Source organism: Protopterus annectens, chromosome 4.part0 (genome assembly GCF_019279795.1).
Source record: "Protopterus annectens isolate FY-2018-M chromosome 4.part0, PAN1.0, whole genome shotgun sequence".
NCBI classification, from domain to species: domain Eukaryota; kingdom Metazoa; phylum Chordata; order Ceratodontiformes; family Protopteridae; genus Protopterus; species Protopterus annectens.
In genome coordinates this window covers 197,562,025-197,576,572 of record NC_056733.1, presented here as the reverse complement: position 1 = coordinate 197,576,572, position 14,548 = coordinate 197,562,025, and the positions used below count along the sequence as shown (strand labels likewise).

The 14,548-nt window shown below is 40.6% G+C and overlaps 1 protein-coding gene across 1 annotated transcript in view; it reads right to left on the bottom strand.

The window, feature by feature from the left end:
* P4HB (prolyl 4-hydroxylase subunit beta) overlaps positions 1–11,878 on the bottom strand; it is a 366,012-nt gene extending 354,134 nt beyond the window's left edge. Inside the window, exon 1 of the mRNA XM_044068198.1 lies at positions 11,595–11,878. Coding sequence (XP_043924133.1) covers positions 11,595–11,739 — 145 coding nt within the window. The 5' untranslated portion in view covers positions 11,740–11,878. The remainder of the gene's footprint in view (positions 1–11,594) is intronic.
* Between the last annotated feature and the right edge of the window lie 2,670 nt (positions 11,879–14,548).

Genomic DNA, 14,548 nt, shown 5'->3' with positions numbered 1-14,548 from the left:
GGGGAGTACTGGGAGTTGGGGTAAAAGGGTTAGGGCTGCCTACAATGCCTTGACAGTTTGTCAGGGATTGGACAGTTTGTCAAGAATTTACTGAATTGGGTTGCTATATTGTCAGAATTTTTAGTTGGAGTAGGGGTAGCGGATTTACCTGGATGAAGTACATTATTAACTACCACCCAGAATTTTTGGAGTTTTATTTTGTATGTTTTGATAGTAGTTGATTGTTTAAATTTTACTACATTTTTTCTAGTTTTATTCTGAAGTTCTAAGTATGTTTGCATATAGTTATTTGTTTTTTTTTGTTTTTGTGAAATTGTTGCCAGGCTTTGTTTCTAGCTTTGGGCAAGGATCTACATTAGTTTAGCCAGGGTACACAATTAGATTTTACTCTTGACAGTTCTAGGGGATGCATGGCAGTTTAGTGTGCTTAAGAATGTGCTGTGTTTACTGCGTCTTCTAGAGGTACTTGTTTGAGGGATTCCCAGCTACAACTATTTATAGAGTGGTGATGACACTACTTGAGTTAAATTTTTTTGCTTCTGATTAAGCGAAAGGTGGGCTGGATAACTTGGTCCTAAGAAAAGTTGGATGATTGTCACAGCCGGATTGGATTTTGGTAAGCAACCCCTCTTTAGCACCTCAGTCAAGGAGGGAGGCGACTAGTTGGGTGAAACCATGGAGATTTATATGGGAAGATGATTTTCTGAAGACATGTCAAGCCAATCAATATTAGTCACCCAGAGGGAACTGGAAATCCAAAGTAGTAATGTTTTCCAGAGTGGGGGACATTGTTTCCTGGTGGGATATAACTGCCCATGACATTTAAATGTGTTTTTTTTGGGATTAATTTTTTAATTTGACAAAAGCTAAGTTTAGCGCTGTCAAATTCAAGAATTGTGTGTAAGTGGTCTAGAATTAGGGGATTTTAAAAATTAAACAGCTACCCCTCCACCCTTTGTTTTCCTGTCTTTACATATAATATTGTATCCCAGGGCTGTTATTTCACTGGGTTTATTATTAATATATCTGATGAGTAAAAAAAGACTCAAGGCATGCAGGGCATGAACTTTATTGGCAATACTCCTGACATTCATGTTAATGAGCAAGGAGGATTTGTTTTTCTGTAGAGTTCCGAGAATGATAAGAGTTATTTACTATGGTGGGTGCTAGAGCGGAATCAGGACTGGGATGTATGTCTCCGGACCGGTTTAACTGATCAAGTTATCAAGTATGTGTAAGCAATGTTTGACAAGCTTGTCTAGTAGTTTTCCTAGCTTTTAAGGAGGTGTGGGAAATGTTTAGAGGATGAAATTTGTATAGGAGGAAAAATGGAGCTATATTACACACACAAATCAATGCTGTTACAACAAGACTCTAAAGGCCTTCTTTAGTTATGTCAGGAACAAGGGCGGAAACTCCCAGATATGCTCCGAATTGTTGCAGAACGGTACAAAATATACCAAACCTACAGACATAGCCAACATCCTGGCAGACAGATTCAGCGCAACCCCCCCCCCCCCCAAAGGAGCAAATGCCTATCCCAACTGAATGGGACCTCCCTGATATCACAGATGCACAGGTGAAAGCTACCCTCTCCAAAGCAAAAAACACAGCATCTATGGGACTGGACAGTGTCCCAGGCTGTGTCTTACATGAGCTCCAAGAAGAACTGAACACTCACCATTAAGTCACTGTTCAAACTTAGCCTTACTACAGGATATGTACCCAAAGAATGGTGTACAGCTACAGTGGTCCCACTTCACAAAGGTGGTGCCACAATGGATCCTGGAAACTATCGCCCCATAAGCCTGACTAGTCTGGTCTGTAAAGCTATGGAGCGTATTATCATGGAACTCAAGACATTGGGAGCCTCCAGACACTGGACCCTACCCAATTCGGCTTTGTTAAGGGCAGATCTTGCCTCTTAAACCTAGTTGATTTCTTTGAAACAGTTACCAAAGCCATAGATGAGGGCGAGGTAGTCCACACAACCTACCTGGACCTCGCAAAAGCCTGCGACACAATACCCCACTTGGGCATCATAAATAAACTTACCAGCTTAAATATCAACCCCTATTGTCACAAGATGGGTTGCAAACTGGCTCAGAAATAGAACACATGGTCAGAACTGCAGGTGCCATGTCCGAATCCAAACCAGTTACAAGTGGCGTCCCACAGGGCTCGGTTCTGGGACCTCTCTTGTTCGGTATATACTTCTCTGAGATTCAGGCTAACACGGGGGGATTATGGCTGACAAAGTTCGCAGACTACTGCAAACTGGAGGCTATAATCGAATCTCCAGATGACAAGCATCCTCCAAAAGGGTCTCAGACTGATGCTTGGTGCCAGAGCCACGGCCTCAAGCTAAATGCTAAAAAGTGCATAGTCATCCTCTTTGGGGAAAAACAAGGTGCCCACAAATTACCACATAGGTGGTAATCCATTAAGTACGGAAGTAGTAATTAGAGATTTGGGGACCAACGTAGATAGTACTCTCTCCTTTGATAATCACGTTGCCAAAGTGGTTAGAAAGACCTTCTATACAGCCCACCTTATCACGAAAGGGTTCGCATCTAGATCAAGAGAGGTCATTGTGCCCCTCTACTCATCAGTTAAAGTGTTTACCTTAAAGACACAAGGTGCAGAGTTTGATTCTCACATGGGGTAACTGGCTAGGCTTCAAATGTCCCAAAAGGGCAGTTAGCCTAGTATTAATCTACGAACCTAAATCAGGCCCATAATTGAATACAATGCCCCTTTTGGGATGTACCTTACCAAACACCTGCAGCAACTGGAGAGACCCCAAAAGTACCTCACCAAGAGGATCATGGACTACAAACAGATGTCCTATGCAGCTCAACTAAAGAAACTCCAGCTCTACTCAGTTGCTTACCGCCTACTCAGAGACGATCTATGCCTGACGTACAAAGCCATGTCAAACCCAGAATTAATGGGCATGCTCCACCTCAAAAAATCCAAGTCCCTTAGAGCTACATGCTCCAAACCTCAGCACAAAAATAAACAGGGCATGCTGGAGGGACAGATTCATTTCCCAGAGGCTTCCCTCACTCTGGAATAGAATCCCAATTCATGTTAGACATAGCCCCTCGCTGACCCTCCAAGCGAAATCTGGACGCGTGAATGGGAAATCGCAAATTCACCCCTGGGATCTCTTCCGTGTCCCTGCTAGACAGATGCACAGTAAACTAATGCCCTAGGGCAGATAGCCTAGTATCTACCTATGATGGAGCTATATTGCACACAAAAATCAATGCGGTTACAACAAGACAAATTTGGTGAACTTGGCTATAAGTGACAGTTGTACATGACTGAGAAAGGCTATCCAAGTACATCAGTGATACCTGTTTGAAAGATCTTTTTTTTTCAATAATCACTATTATTTTTCTTCTTATGAAAGATCTTAAAAAATCCCCTGACGAAACGTGCATGAATTAAATGAGTACAATTTATTTTTTAGAGTAAAGTGGTACCTGAACAGAGAGGTGGAGATCATAATTGCTTGGAACTTGCATAAATGAGACTGCCAATTTTACAAGTTTTTTTAGAAGTTTAAAGTCTTACTATTTTATTAAAGTTCTTATTTCACACACACAAACTACAGAAACAGATCAGCATGTGTAGAACAGAAAAATATTTTTTCTCTCTCTGTGAGGACACAAGTGCATATACAGCACTAGTTACAGTTACACTTCACCTCCAAACCTAGTTAGAATTTTTCTTTTTACATGAAAAAGTTGCCTTTAAAATATCCATTCTACAGTACAACCACCAAAACTAGGATGGGAGATCACATCAGTCACCCTGCTAGACAGAGGTCCACAGAAGTAAATATTGTAGGAAGAAATAGCCAGGGAATTGTTATGGCTAGGTTCATAGGTTCATACTAGGCTATCTGCCCAAGGGCATTTATAAGCCTAGCCCAGAGTTTTGTGGCTTTCGCCACCCCTTTAGTTTGGAGGATACTATGCCCATTATTTTGCTGTGCCTCTGTCAAGCAGTGACACTGAGATAATCCCTGGGGTATATCTGCAGTCACCCATCCATTGGTCAAGATTTCTCTTGAACAAAGCCAGTGAGGTGCTCTGCCTCACATGTACCGGGATTTTGTTCCACAGCATAGGGAGTCTCTGGGTGATGAATCTGTCCCTCCAGCACGTCCTATTAATAACCGTGTCAAGGTTTAGGTCTCCCGCCCTTGTAGTTCTGAGGGATCTAGATTTTTTAAGGTGAAGCATGTTCATCAATTCTGGGTTGGACATGGCCTTGTATGTCAGGCACAGGTCACCTCTGAGCAGACGGTAAGTGACTGAATAGAGCTGAAGTTCCTTCAGTCGGGCAGCATATGGCATATTTTTGAGACCCTTTATCCTTTTGGTGAGGAACTTTTGGGGCCTTTCCAGCTGCTGCAGGTGCCGTGTCAGATACATTCCGAATGGGGCATTGTACTCAATCATTGGTCTGATGAGTGATAAGTACAGGGGGACGATGACTTCCCTTATCTAGATGTGAATCCCTTCATGATCAGGTGGGCAATGTAGAAGGTCTTCCTAACTACTTTGGCTACGCGAGTGTCAAATGAAAGGTTACCGTCAACCTGGGTACCCAGGTCCCTGATAACCTCTTCTGTGCTTAGTGGGTTGCCGCCTATATGGTAGCTAGGGGTAACCTTGTTTTTCCCGAAGGGTATGACTATGCATTTTTTGGCGTTTAACTTTAGGCCATGGCTCTGGCACCAGTTTTCCGTCTCTATAAGACCCTTTTGAAGGATATCTGTGTCGGATGTGTTCTCAACTATGGCGCCCAGTTTGCAGTCATCTGCAAATTTTGTCAGCCATAATCCTCCTGTGTTTGCTTGTACTTCTGAAAAGTAGATGCCGAACAGGACAGGGCCCAGGACCGAGCCCTGTGGGACACCACTTGACAGGCTTTGAGTCTGACATGGCGCCAGCAACTCTGACCCTGTGGGTTCTGTCACTTAGCCAATTTGCAACCCATCTTGTGACATATGGGTTTACATTTAAGCTGATGAGTCTTTCAATGATACCCGAGTGGGGTACTGTGTCGAAAGCCTTTGCCAGGTCGAGGTAGGCTGTGTGGACTGCCTTTCCCTCATCAATGGCCTTGGTGACGGTTTCGAAAAAGTCAACCAGGTTTAAAAGGCATGATCTGCCCTTGACAAAGCCAAACTGGGTCGGATCCAAAGTCTGCAGGTCTCCTATATCTTTATTTATGAGTTCCATTATGATCCTCTCCATCGCTTTGCAGATCAAGCTTGTCAAACTGATGGGGCGGTAATTTCCATGGCTTGTAAAGGCCCTAGTGCAGACAGCCTAGTACCAACCTATGAACTAAATCTGGAGACGTTTGTCTTACAAGAATTACATACTTTTGCTTTAACAGATGTTTTGCTCATTTTCATAACTTTGTATATGTAACCATTGGAGCTTTCCTCCATGGGCATTCACTGAAAAATAAGTTCTTTCCCAGTCAGATAAAGAAAAACGTAAACAATTGTCATAATGCTGTTGAAGCTCCAGGCTCATGTGTTTGAAACAGACCTACTACTTCCATTTCCACTTTGGTCCGAAATCCTGTGCGATTGAAAACAGCAAACAGGCCATATAAAACTTTAAGTTTAATAGAACAGAAGACTAAAAGCACAACACAAACAGCAGACAAGATGGGGCTGAAGTGTATGCAAGACAGGAATCAAGGTGATGGTAGCAGGTCCTGTCAACACTGGGAGAAAATGGGCATGATAGTACACGACAATGCTTAAAAATATTAAGTGCATTAACATGTCAAGCTTCCTAAGACTGCATAGCTGATTTTCTACAACAGTCAGGTAAAAAATAAAAATCTTTCTGCTCAGGTACCAGGGAACAGAATTTATTCTCAAATCCCTTCTGTTCCAGTAGTGGCCGCCACACATGAAAACGCAAAGATATTCAAGTGCAGTGACAGTTTTCACGTCTCAGAAATAGTGTGGGGGGTGGAGAATGTCTAAGCAAAGCCCACAAATGTAACTACTTTTTGACCATCCCCTATCTGCACTTAAGCTCCAATTATTCTAAAGATCACAAACAAATTTTGACATTTGCAGTTCTCTTACTATTCTAAGATCAGAAGTATTTCAACACCCATGCAAAAACTACAGCCATTTACTCTCACTCACCCTACACCATTTTATCATGCATGTGTGTGCGGGTCTTCAGACAGGCTGATTTTACATGGTTGTCATTCACCCACTTTCAGCAAGAGTTGCCCTCCCCTTCACACTTGCCCCCCTGAAAGATACGTTGGAAAAATTATACCTCTGTACTCGCTGCTCGTATGCATTCATAAAAATGCCACTACTATGGGTGGGAAATAACTTACAGCTTTGCCACCTCTTCCCTTTCACTGTTTTCTACCATGCATTACTCATATTTCCTGCACCTATACCATGCATTACTCATATTTCCTGCACCTATACCAAAATTAATCAATTTTGCTACTCGTTCTTTCAAGCACCTTACAGTCCCAATCTCTCACATTGGAAACATTACAATCAAAATTCACCCACCACATATCAAGCTCTTACTGACCTCCCAGACAAACAATGCTGCAAATGCAAGTACTTTGCCAAGTGGCTAGCTAAGGTGCAGTACAGTAGCAATGAGAAATGCCCGATGACCAAGCAGTGAAAACCCCCAACTAGCCTGTCAAGTACTTATAAACAAAGCAGCATTAAGTGTCTGATCATTAAACCTTGCAACAGACATACAGAACCATTTAGGACTTAACCTGTGTAACCCTCCCCCCCCCCCCAACTGCTATAATGCAAGTGAAACAGTGTGACTAAGCATAGCTATAAAATGTGTACCTCATGGAACAGCTGTGCAACTTCAAAAAAGAAAAAGGGAAACTTACTTTCACTGTATCAACATCTCCTAATGAAAGCATGTCACAAACAAGACTCGAAATCAGACATTTGCAGAGCAGTCCGGAAGTCTGCAGAAAGTAAAACTAAATTTCAGTTTCACTCCAACACTACTACACTGACATTAAGCAGTTATGGGTGAACATAACTTCAGAAAGCTAACAAGGCAAGTATTTAAAAATCAAATCATGCAGTGCATCACTCAAGCATAGCACTTCTCAGAAAAAGGAGACAACACTAGCAACCGCAGACTACAGAAAGCATCTGGCTGTAAAGTAGGCAGGGAGGGTCTTTTAAGTACTTCAGTGTTCACTTCCCATGGTTCACAGCCCAATACACTCAGCAAAAAAGCAAGCACCCGTAGAACAAAAATAAATAAGATAGCCAGGTGTACTGGGAAGACGTATGAAGCAGTGTTGTAGCCCATCCTCGGAATCTAAAAGCATAGATACAAACAATACAGGAGTATGAGAATCCCTCCAGCAGCAGTCTGTATAACAGAACATTTTTAAAGGGAAATGGCTGGTTAATTAACTGACTGGATTAGCCAGAAAATCCAGCACTCCTTTTGACATAGCAAGAATTATTGCAATTTATAAACCTGTCAACTGTAGACTCAAACTGGCACAGATGAAGAAGAAATACACATCTATATACCTCACCTGGAGCGGAGACTTCTTAAGTCTTGTCTAATTAGTTATAAAACATGGCCAAACACCTTCTTATACTAGTCAAGTTAAGGGATTAGGGTGACCTAACTTATGAAATAAGTTACATTCAGTGTGACCCACAAGCTATATTAATCTGTTTTGACAGGCAAGTGGGTTTTAAAACTAATGCATGAAAAAAAAAACATGCAGCACAACCTCTTGCTTAAACACAGAGAACAGAACTATCATACACATTATCAGATAACTGGTCCTGTTCACATTTGACACGGCAAAAAAGTGTTTGAAACTCCATGGTACAGCGTGAGAGAAAGGAAAAATACTAACCAAAAACTTTCCAGGTCACACTGAACGGTTATGTGCCACTTCAGTGTTCAATCAGCCTGCATTCTGGGCAAGAAAAGAGGCCTCAAGACAGACTAATGCCATTTAGGTCATTTAACAACATAAAGCAAGCCCAGACAGGCATAAGGCATCAATCCTAAACAGCAATGACCCACCACTACCACAAAACTGTTTCTATATCCAGTCTTCTACACAAGGACAAAACCAAGGAAGACTAATGAAGAAACACACCAAAGGAGTGCTCAGTTACTACACAAGATAATTGGTGGCATGGTGCAATATATATTCATACTTTCCAAAAACACCACATTTCCTAGACTTTATTAATACCATCCCTTTGATGCAGTTAGAGACATTTCATATTCTATTATGAAAGGTCTGCAACTCATCCCCAAAAGCAAAACAGCAGCACAGAAGGCTGTCTGCAGTAAGTTTCATACTGGAATTTGGGGGGGGGGGGTAAAAATCTGTGTTCCCCATCAATGCACAAAGTAAAGCACTTATCTGTAAAACCCTACCTCAAACACCAACCTGACACCTATCTCAGGCAAAGCAGCACAAGCACCTCTATAATATAAAACAGGGGGGCTACTAGTCATCCCATATTAGCTATATTTCAAATGAAGCCACACACCAAGCAATTCTTACATGCATTAACCTATATTACCTACAAAAATTACAAAGCACAGCCACCCAAAGAGGTTACACTGCTCAAATATACAGACCTATGTTGCATTTTCAACCATTTTCCATTCATGCATCCATACCACAGTAGTTAACCATATGAGGGAATTACGTAATGTGCAAACACAAAACTCCCCACACTAAAAGGCTCTCCCACTACACAAAATTGGCTCATACAGCCAGAATTTAGATGTCACAGAAGATGCAAGTATTAAACAGAAATGAGGATTAATTATGACCTACACGTAATGCTTAGATTCAAGAATGCTGCATGAAACAGCTTTATATCTGTCTTGCAATTGTAGATGAAATATAAATATTGCTCTTACAAATTCACGTTGAAAGAATAAAAGGCATTGGTTTAGCATGCATTTTTTTAAGGTTATAACATCTGAAACAAGCTTTATATTTGTCTTGCAATTGCAGGGGAAATATAAATATTGCTCTTACAAATTTGCATTGAAAGAATAAAAGGCATTGGTTTAGCATGCATTTTTTTGAAGGTTATAACATCTTAAACAACCCATGAACATGGGCTGTCATCACTACAATCAATCTTGGGTACTGACTAGTAGTTCTACGTCATTACATTGGATTGAAATGGCTAGGCTTAAAATGACCTCTGGATCAACTACCTAGATATCCCCTATGATCCCATGAAACTGAAATGGATGCCAATATACAGCAACTTCAATCCTCAGTGATTTGCCAGAAACACAGACCAAAAATACAGACAGTTGAGAGATAAGCTGGTACAAAATCATTCCAAAAGCCAGATGTAGTCTTATCCTATTCCCCTTCAAGAAGAGACTGGGCTCCAATTCAGTTTCAAAAGGACAGAATACCAGTCCACCCCACTCCCAGGGTCCACACACAGCCTAGTACCTACATATGGTCCTATCGGCCCAAGGGCCTACGCAAGCCTAGCCAAAAAGGTTCCCTGGCTTACACCACCCAATAAAGTTATTTTCCTGTGCCACTGTCGAGCAGACACACAGAAGTGATCCCCAGGGTGTATTTTCCATTTCCCATCCAATTATAAAGATTTTTCTTAGAGTGCTAATGCAGAACTTTGCTTGACATAGATGGGTAGCCTGTTCCAGAGTATGGGGAAGTCTCTGGGACAGGAATCTATCCCTCCAGCATGTCCTGTTTATTGTGGTGACAAGGTTTAGGTCTCTAGAGCATGTAGCTTGGAGGGATTGGGATTTCTTTAGGTGTAGCATGTCCAACAGCTCTGGGTTTGACATAGCTTTATATGTTAAGCAAAGATCACCTCGGAGTAGTCAATATGCTACGGAGTAAAGCTTGAGTTTGAGGCGGTCAGTGTAGGGTATTTGTCGGAGGCTAGTAATTCTCTTTGTGATGTACTGTAGATGGAACTCAAAAGCACCTCACTGATTCTGAAGGTTGACCCACTTCAGAAAGTAACATATTACATTATTCAATAAAATACATATGTAATCAATTAAAAATCTGAAATATTACATTTCTATGTTTTGTTTGTAAAATGTATTCCATTTCACCTGGGCTGAGTCTGAATTTGGTCACCACCCCATACAGCTTTATGGGTGTATGTTAGGCTAATGATCACTGGGTTTTTATACATATAGTCAAGCATCCCAAATGAAACCACAAGTATGTGGGCCTTAGAGGTTATTGGAGGCATGTAAGCTAGAACAAAAATGTATAGAATGCCTTTGTCCATCAGAAACATGGCTGCTTGACCTGGGGTGCACATCCAATATCCTATATGCTGGTCCAGCTTTTTCTTGAACAAGGTTAGAAAAAGAGAGCTCTGCTTCACATTTATGAGAATCCTGTTCCAGGGAAGGGGAATTCTGTGCGATACATACCTGACCCTAGAACAGGACATGACCTATTCATGTCACAAACGAAATTAAATCCCTACATCAAACAATTCTGATATTATATGTTTTGAAGATAAGCAAAAGGTTCAGAGTGGGATCGCGGCATATACCATCCACTCAACAGTCTGTAAAGAAACTATACTGAATACAGAGTGTTCTATCTACAAACTATTTCCCCCAACTGTGCGTTAGGAGGAGTGCTCCTTGCAAACAGGTCCAATTTAGATTGCAGTTTACCAATAAGAGACTTGCACGTTACACGAATGACTGAACAAACTTATATACAAAACAATTTATATGAGGTGGCAATTTCCTTCTTAAACTACGATCTTTGCAAGCAGTCACTACAAGAAAAAAAAGTCATCAAGAACAACCTCAATTTTATGGGCTATGGGCTTCCCAATCTACTCCATATACCAGTCTATATGACTTCAAAAAATTAAGTTGATCAAGGGGTGCAGTCCACTTGCCTTACAGACCCACAAACCGTAATAATAGAGTAGTTAATACTACAACAGACGTGGTTCACATTTTTGAACGTTGCCGCTAGGAGAGCTCGTACTAAAACCCCAACTCATAACTCTCAACTTCTTTACTCAAAAACTCTAAACAAACTAAAATTACTGAAACGAGATAAAATACGAATCCTGAATTACTTATCGACTACAGCCCTCAATGATATGACATAAAAGTACAGATCCGTGAAACAACGGATATGCACCAAAATTCTGAACACTTGAGAAGTATGACCCAACCCAGAAAAGCCTTTCTACAAATCGATAGGAATCAAACTACCCTGACTTTAAAACTTCCACCAAACCTTGCAGGCAGTTTACCCTCCGCTGTCATCTTCACATAATCCAAGTAATTTTGTCTATCCCACAGTTAAATTGGTGGGCACAACTCAGATGACAACCTTTCTTGTCACTCAAGTCAGATTGTGGCCACCTTTATTACACATATCCGTTGTCAACATCACGGATATCAGATCTGAAACAATTAATAACTAAGCGTATAAGAGATTCGTACCAAGAGAAGGCCCTCTCCCACCCACTCAGCGTGCAAAATCATCGGAGCACTCACAAAACTCCACAAGAATGTAGTTATAGGTTCGCAGCGCCTCATCAAAGTTGCTTTTTTTCAAAACGAGGACTTCTTCCTCTTCTGGGATGTCCGTAGCGAAGACACCCAACACCAAGATAACGGAGAAAACGAGTGAGTGCAGCATAGCAACAATGATGGCTGTGACGGGATGTTAGATAGAAGGACTAAGTCTCTCACACACTACACTTTGCTTACGCTGACTGCTAACTAAAAATCTCCTTCACTTTAATGTATGTGATCCTCGTTGGAACGTGGCACTTCGCGCATCGGAAGTACGTCAGAGACTGCTCAATATTTGGGCCACTAGGGACATTGCCTTTACATGTAGCTCTCAAACAGATAGTTCGTGTTGAAATCTGATTGGGTGAAGTGTATGAGTGAAACGTGAAGGCCTCTAGTGGTACTATGGACGGACTTTGGTTTTGCACAACTTCCTGGACACCAGTTGTAATCCTGCTGAAGTTAAGGGTATCGTTACCACAGAGAGTAGACATTATTTTTGTCCCGACGTTAGTGCATTAATAAAAAAAAACCTCAGTAAAGCAGTGAAAAAAAAAACGTCAAATAGCAAGGGAAGATGATTTTTAGGGCCACAGGTACCTCTGTTTTCAGAGAATTACTGAATGGGGTGGGCACGGTAGTCACTCATACATCTCAACTGTCTAGATTTTGACTCATATTTTAGGTCTGTGCCTCGTAAAATTTGTGGCTTTCAGGCAAATTACTGACAACTGAAATCACTCAATAGGGGCATGTATTCTGAGGTTCAGGCTTCGCATCCTTTAGAAAAAGGCATGCTAACCCAAAATTCTGTTATTCTAGCAACTTTCGAAGATTATAAGGGTAATATTTAGAATCTGTCCTTCCATTATTTTAGGTTTTGTCCAGATTTCTTCTTCTATGAAGTTGAGAGGTATGCTAAATGCCCCGAGAGAAAGAGAAAATGTTTTTTGGTCTGCATTTACGTTGTAATAGTATGCATGAACCACATTCATATAGAACGAAACAACAAAAGCGACTACAGTTCTGAAACAGTAGCTCGGCTTTTGATAATAAAGTAAATGTAAAGCATTTTAGATTGATTGTGAGTAAGGTGCGTCATAAGTGCATTTTAGTGGGAAATGTGCAGTTTTGGACATCTGACACGGTACATTGTAGTGTGTGAATTTTAATGTTAACTTTAAAGTGTAGCATAGTCAACTTTCGGCAAAATTAAAACGATTTTTAAACTAACTACATGTTCTCTTTTTAGTTTAAGCATTTGTTAGCTAGGTAGGTGGGCTGATCCGAGGACTCTTATCAGTCAAGACATGCTTCAGAAGCTAGTTTGGTGCAGCATTCTATTTTTCTCATTAAAGTGCCACATCATATACAATGACATTAGCTTTTTGCAACTTTAAAACTAAACATATAATCCAATTTACAAAGATATTTGACAAGAACCCAGAGTAACAAACATAAGATTTAAAAAAAAGACTCATGACATTTTCTGTGGTGTATCAAGTCTAAAAGGGTGTTCTGTAGTCTGTTTTCAAAAGGTAAGATTCATTAAAACCAAAAACGATGTGCATTGTGCACCAGGATTCCACTGTATCAGGGTGCACAGTGCAAACTAAGTTTGGTGTAGAGACCTAAATGTGAAGGAAGAAATCTAGGCAGCAAATGGAGACAAGAGTACGTTTCTCAAGTACCAAGTTCAGATCTGATGGAGGAGACACCTGTTTTCTAGGTGTACAAGTATGTACCTTGATAGAGGAGTATAAAAGGCCATCGGACAGTAACTTGCCCAAATAATGAAGAATCAGAGGCAACAGGGCCTGAAAGGGATCCTGGTTCCTTGATTGGCGGCAATGAGAAAATCTTTTCCACTTGCACATTTAGCATTTTCTAGTCCCAGATTTTTTTGCTTCCTTTAGTATTTGCTTCACACACTCAAAAAAGAAGGGAAAAACACCACAATTTTTGGCAGACCTGGATCCTTCATCGGCGTAGCATGCATCTTGTGCCAATAGCTATACCAACATGTTCCTAGCCATGTGGGAAGAAGAAGAACTTTTCACGACTATATGGTATCAGGAACGAATTCAGTTTTATTGACGTTTTGTCGACGATGTCTTTTTTTATATGGGAAGGTGACACAGAAGAGTTGGAAAGGTATATTGGAACCATGAATAATATGACTACATACTTAAAATTCACCTCCAACTATTCAGATACCAGAACTGAATTTTTGGATGTCTTTGTAGAGAGGGTAATGAACACCTATGTTAATACAGGTGTTTACAGGAAAAAAAATATTATAGGAATACTCTCCTTCATCGGCGTAGCATGTATCCCTCATATATATTCAATAATATTATTAAGGGACAAAGCATAAGAATATCACATATAAATGTGACAGAAGAAAGATACCAACAAGAAATGAATGCTTTTAAACATAGGCTCCTTAAACATGGATATAAAGAATTTGAGATTGAAGCAGGGTTACAGAACATCAAGCAGTTGAGGGAAAATAGAGCAGCTCCATATTATTCAGCCCAGGTACATGTGCCCAACCAGCAAAATGACAGTACGTCTCAATTAAAAATACCAATGTATTATACTAGTGACAATAAAGATCTAATGGAATTAATTAGTAGTCAATGGCATATCCTTACAACTGATGAGGAACTAAGGAATATAGTTGGGGATAAACCGAAGTTCCAATATAAGAATAAACCTAATCTTAAAAGAATATTGTGTCATCCAACAGTTAATATTAGCAATTACATTCATACCGGCACTCATTGCTGTGGTAAATGTAATTTTTGTGTATGTATTGAAACAGGAGATAGTTTTGTACATCCAGATACAGGACAGTATTATAGGTTTCATGTATCTGTAGATTGTGGCACTGATCACATGTGGTGTATTTGGCTGTTTGTCAGAGATGT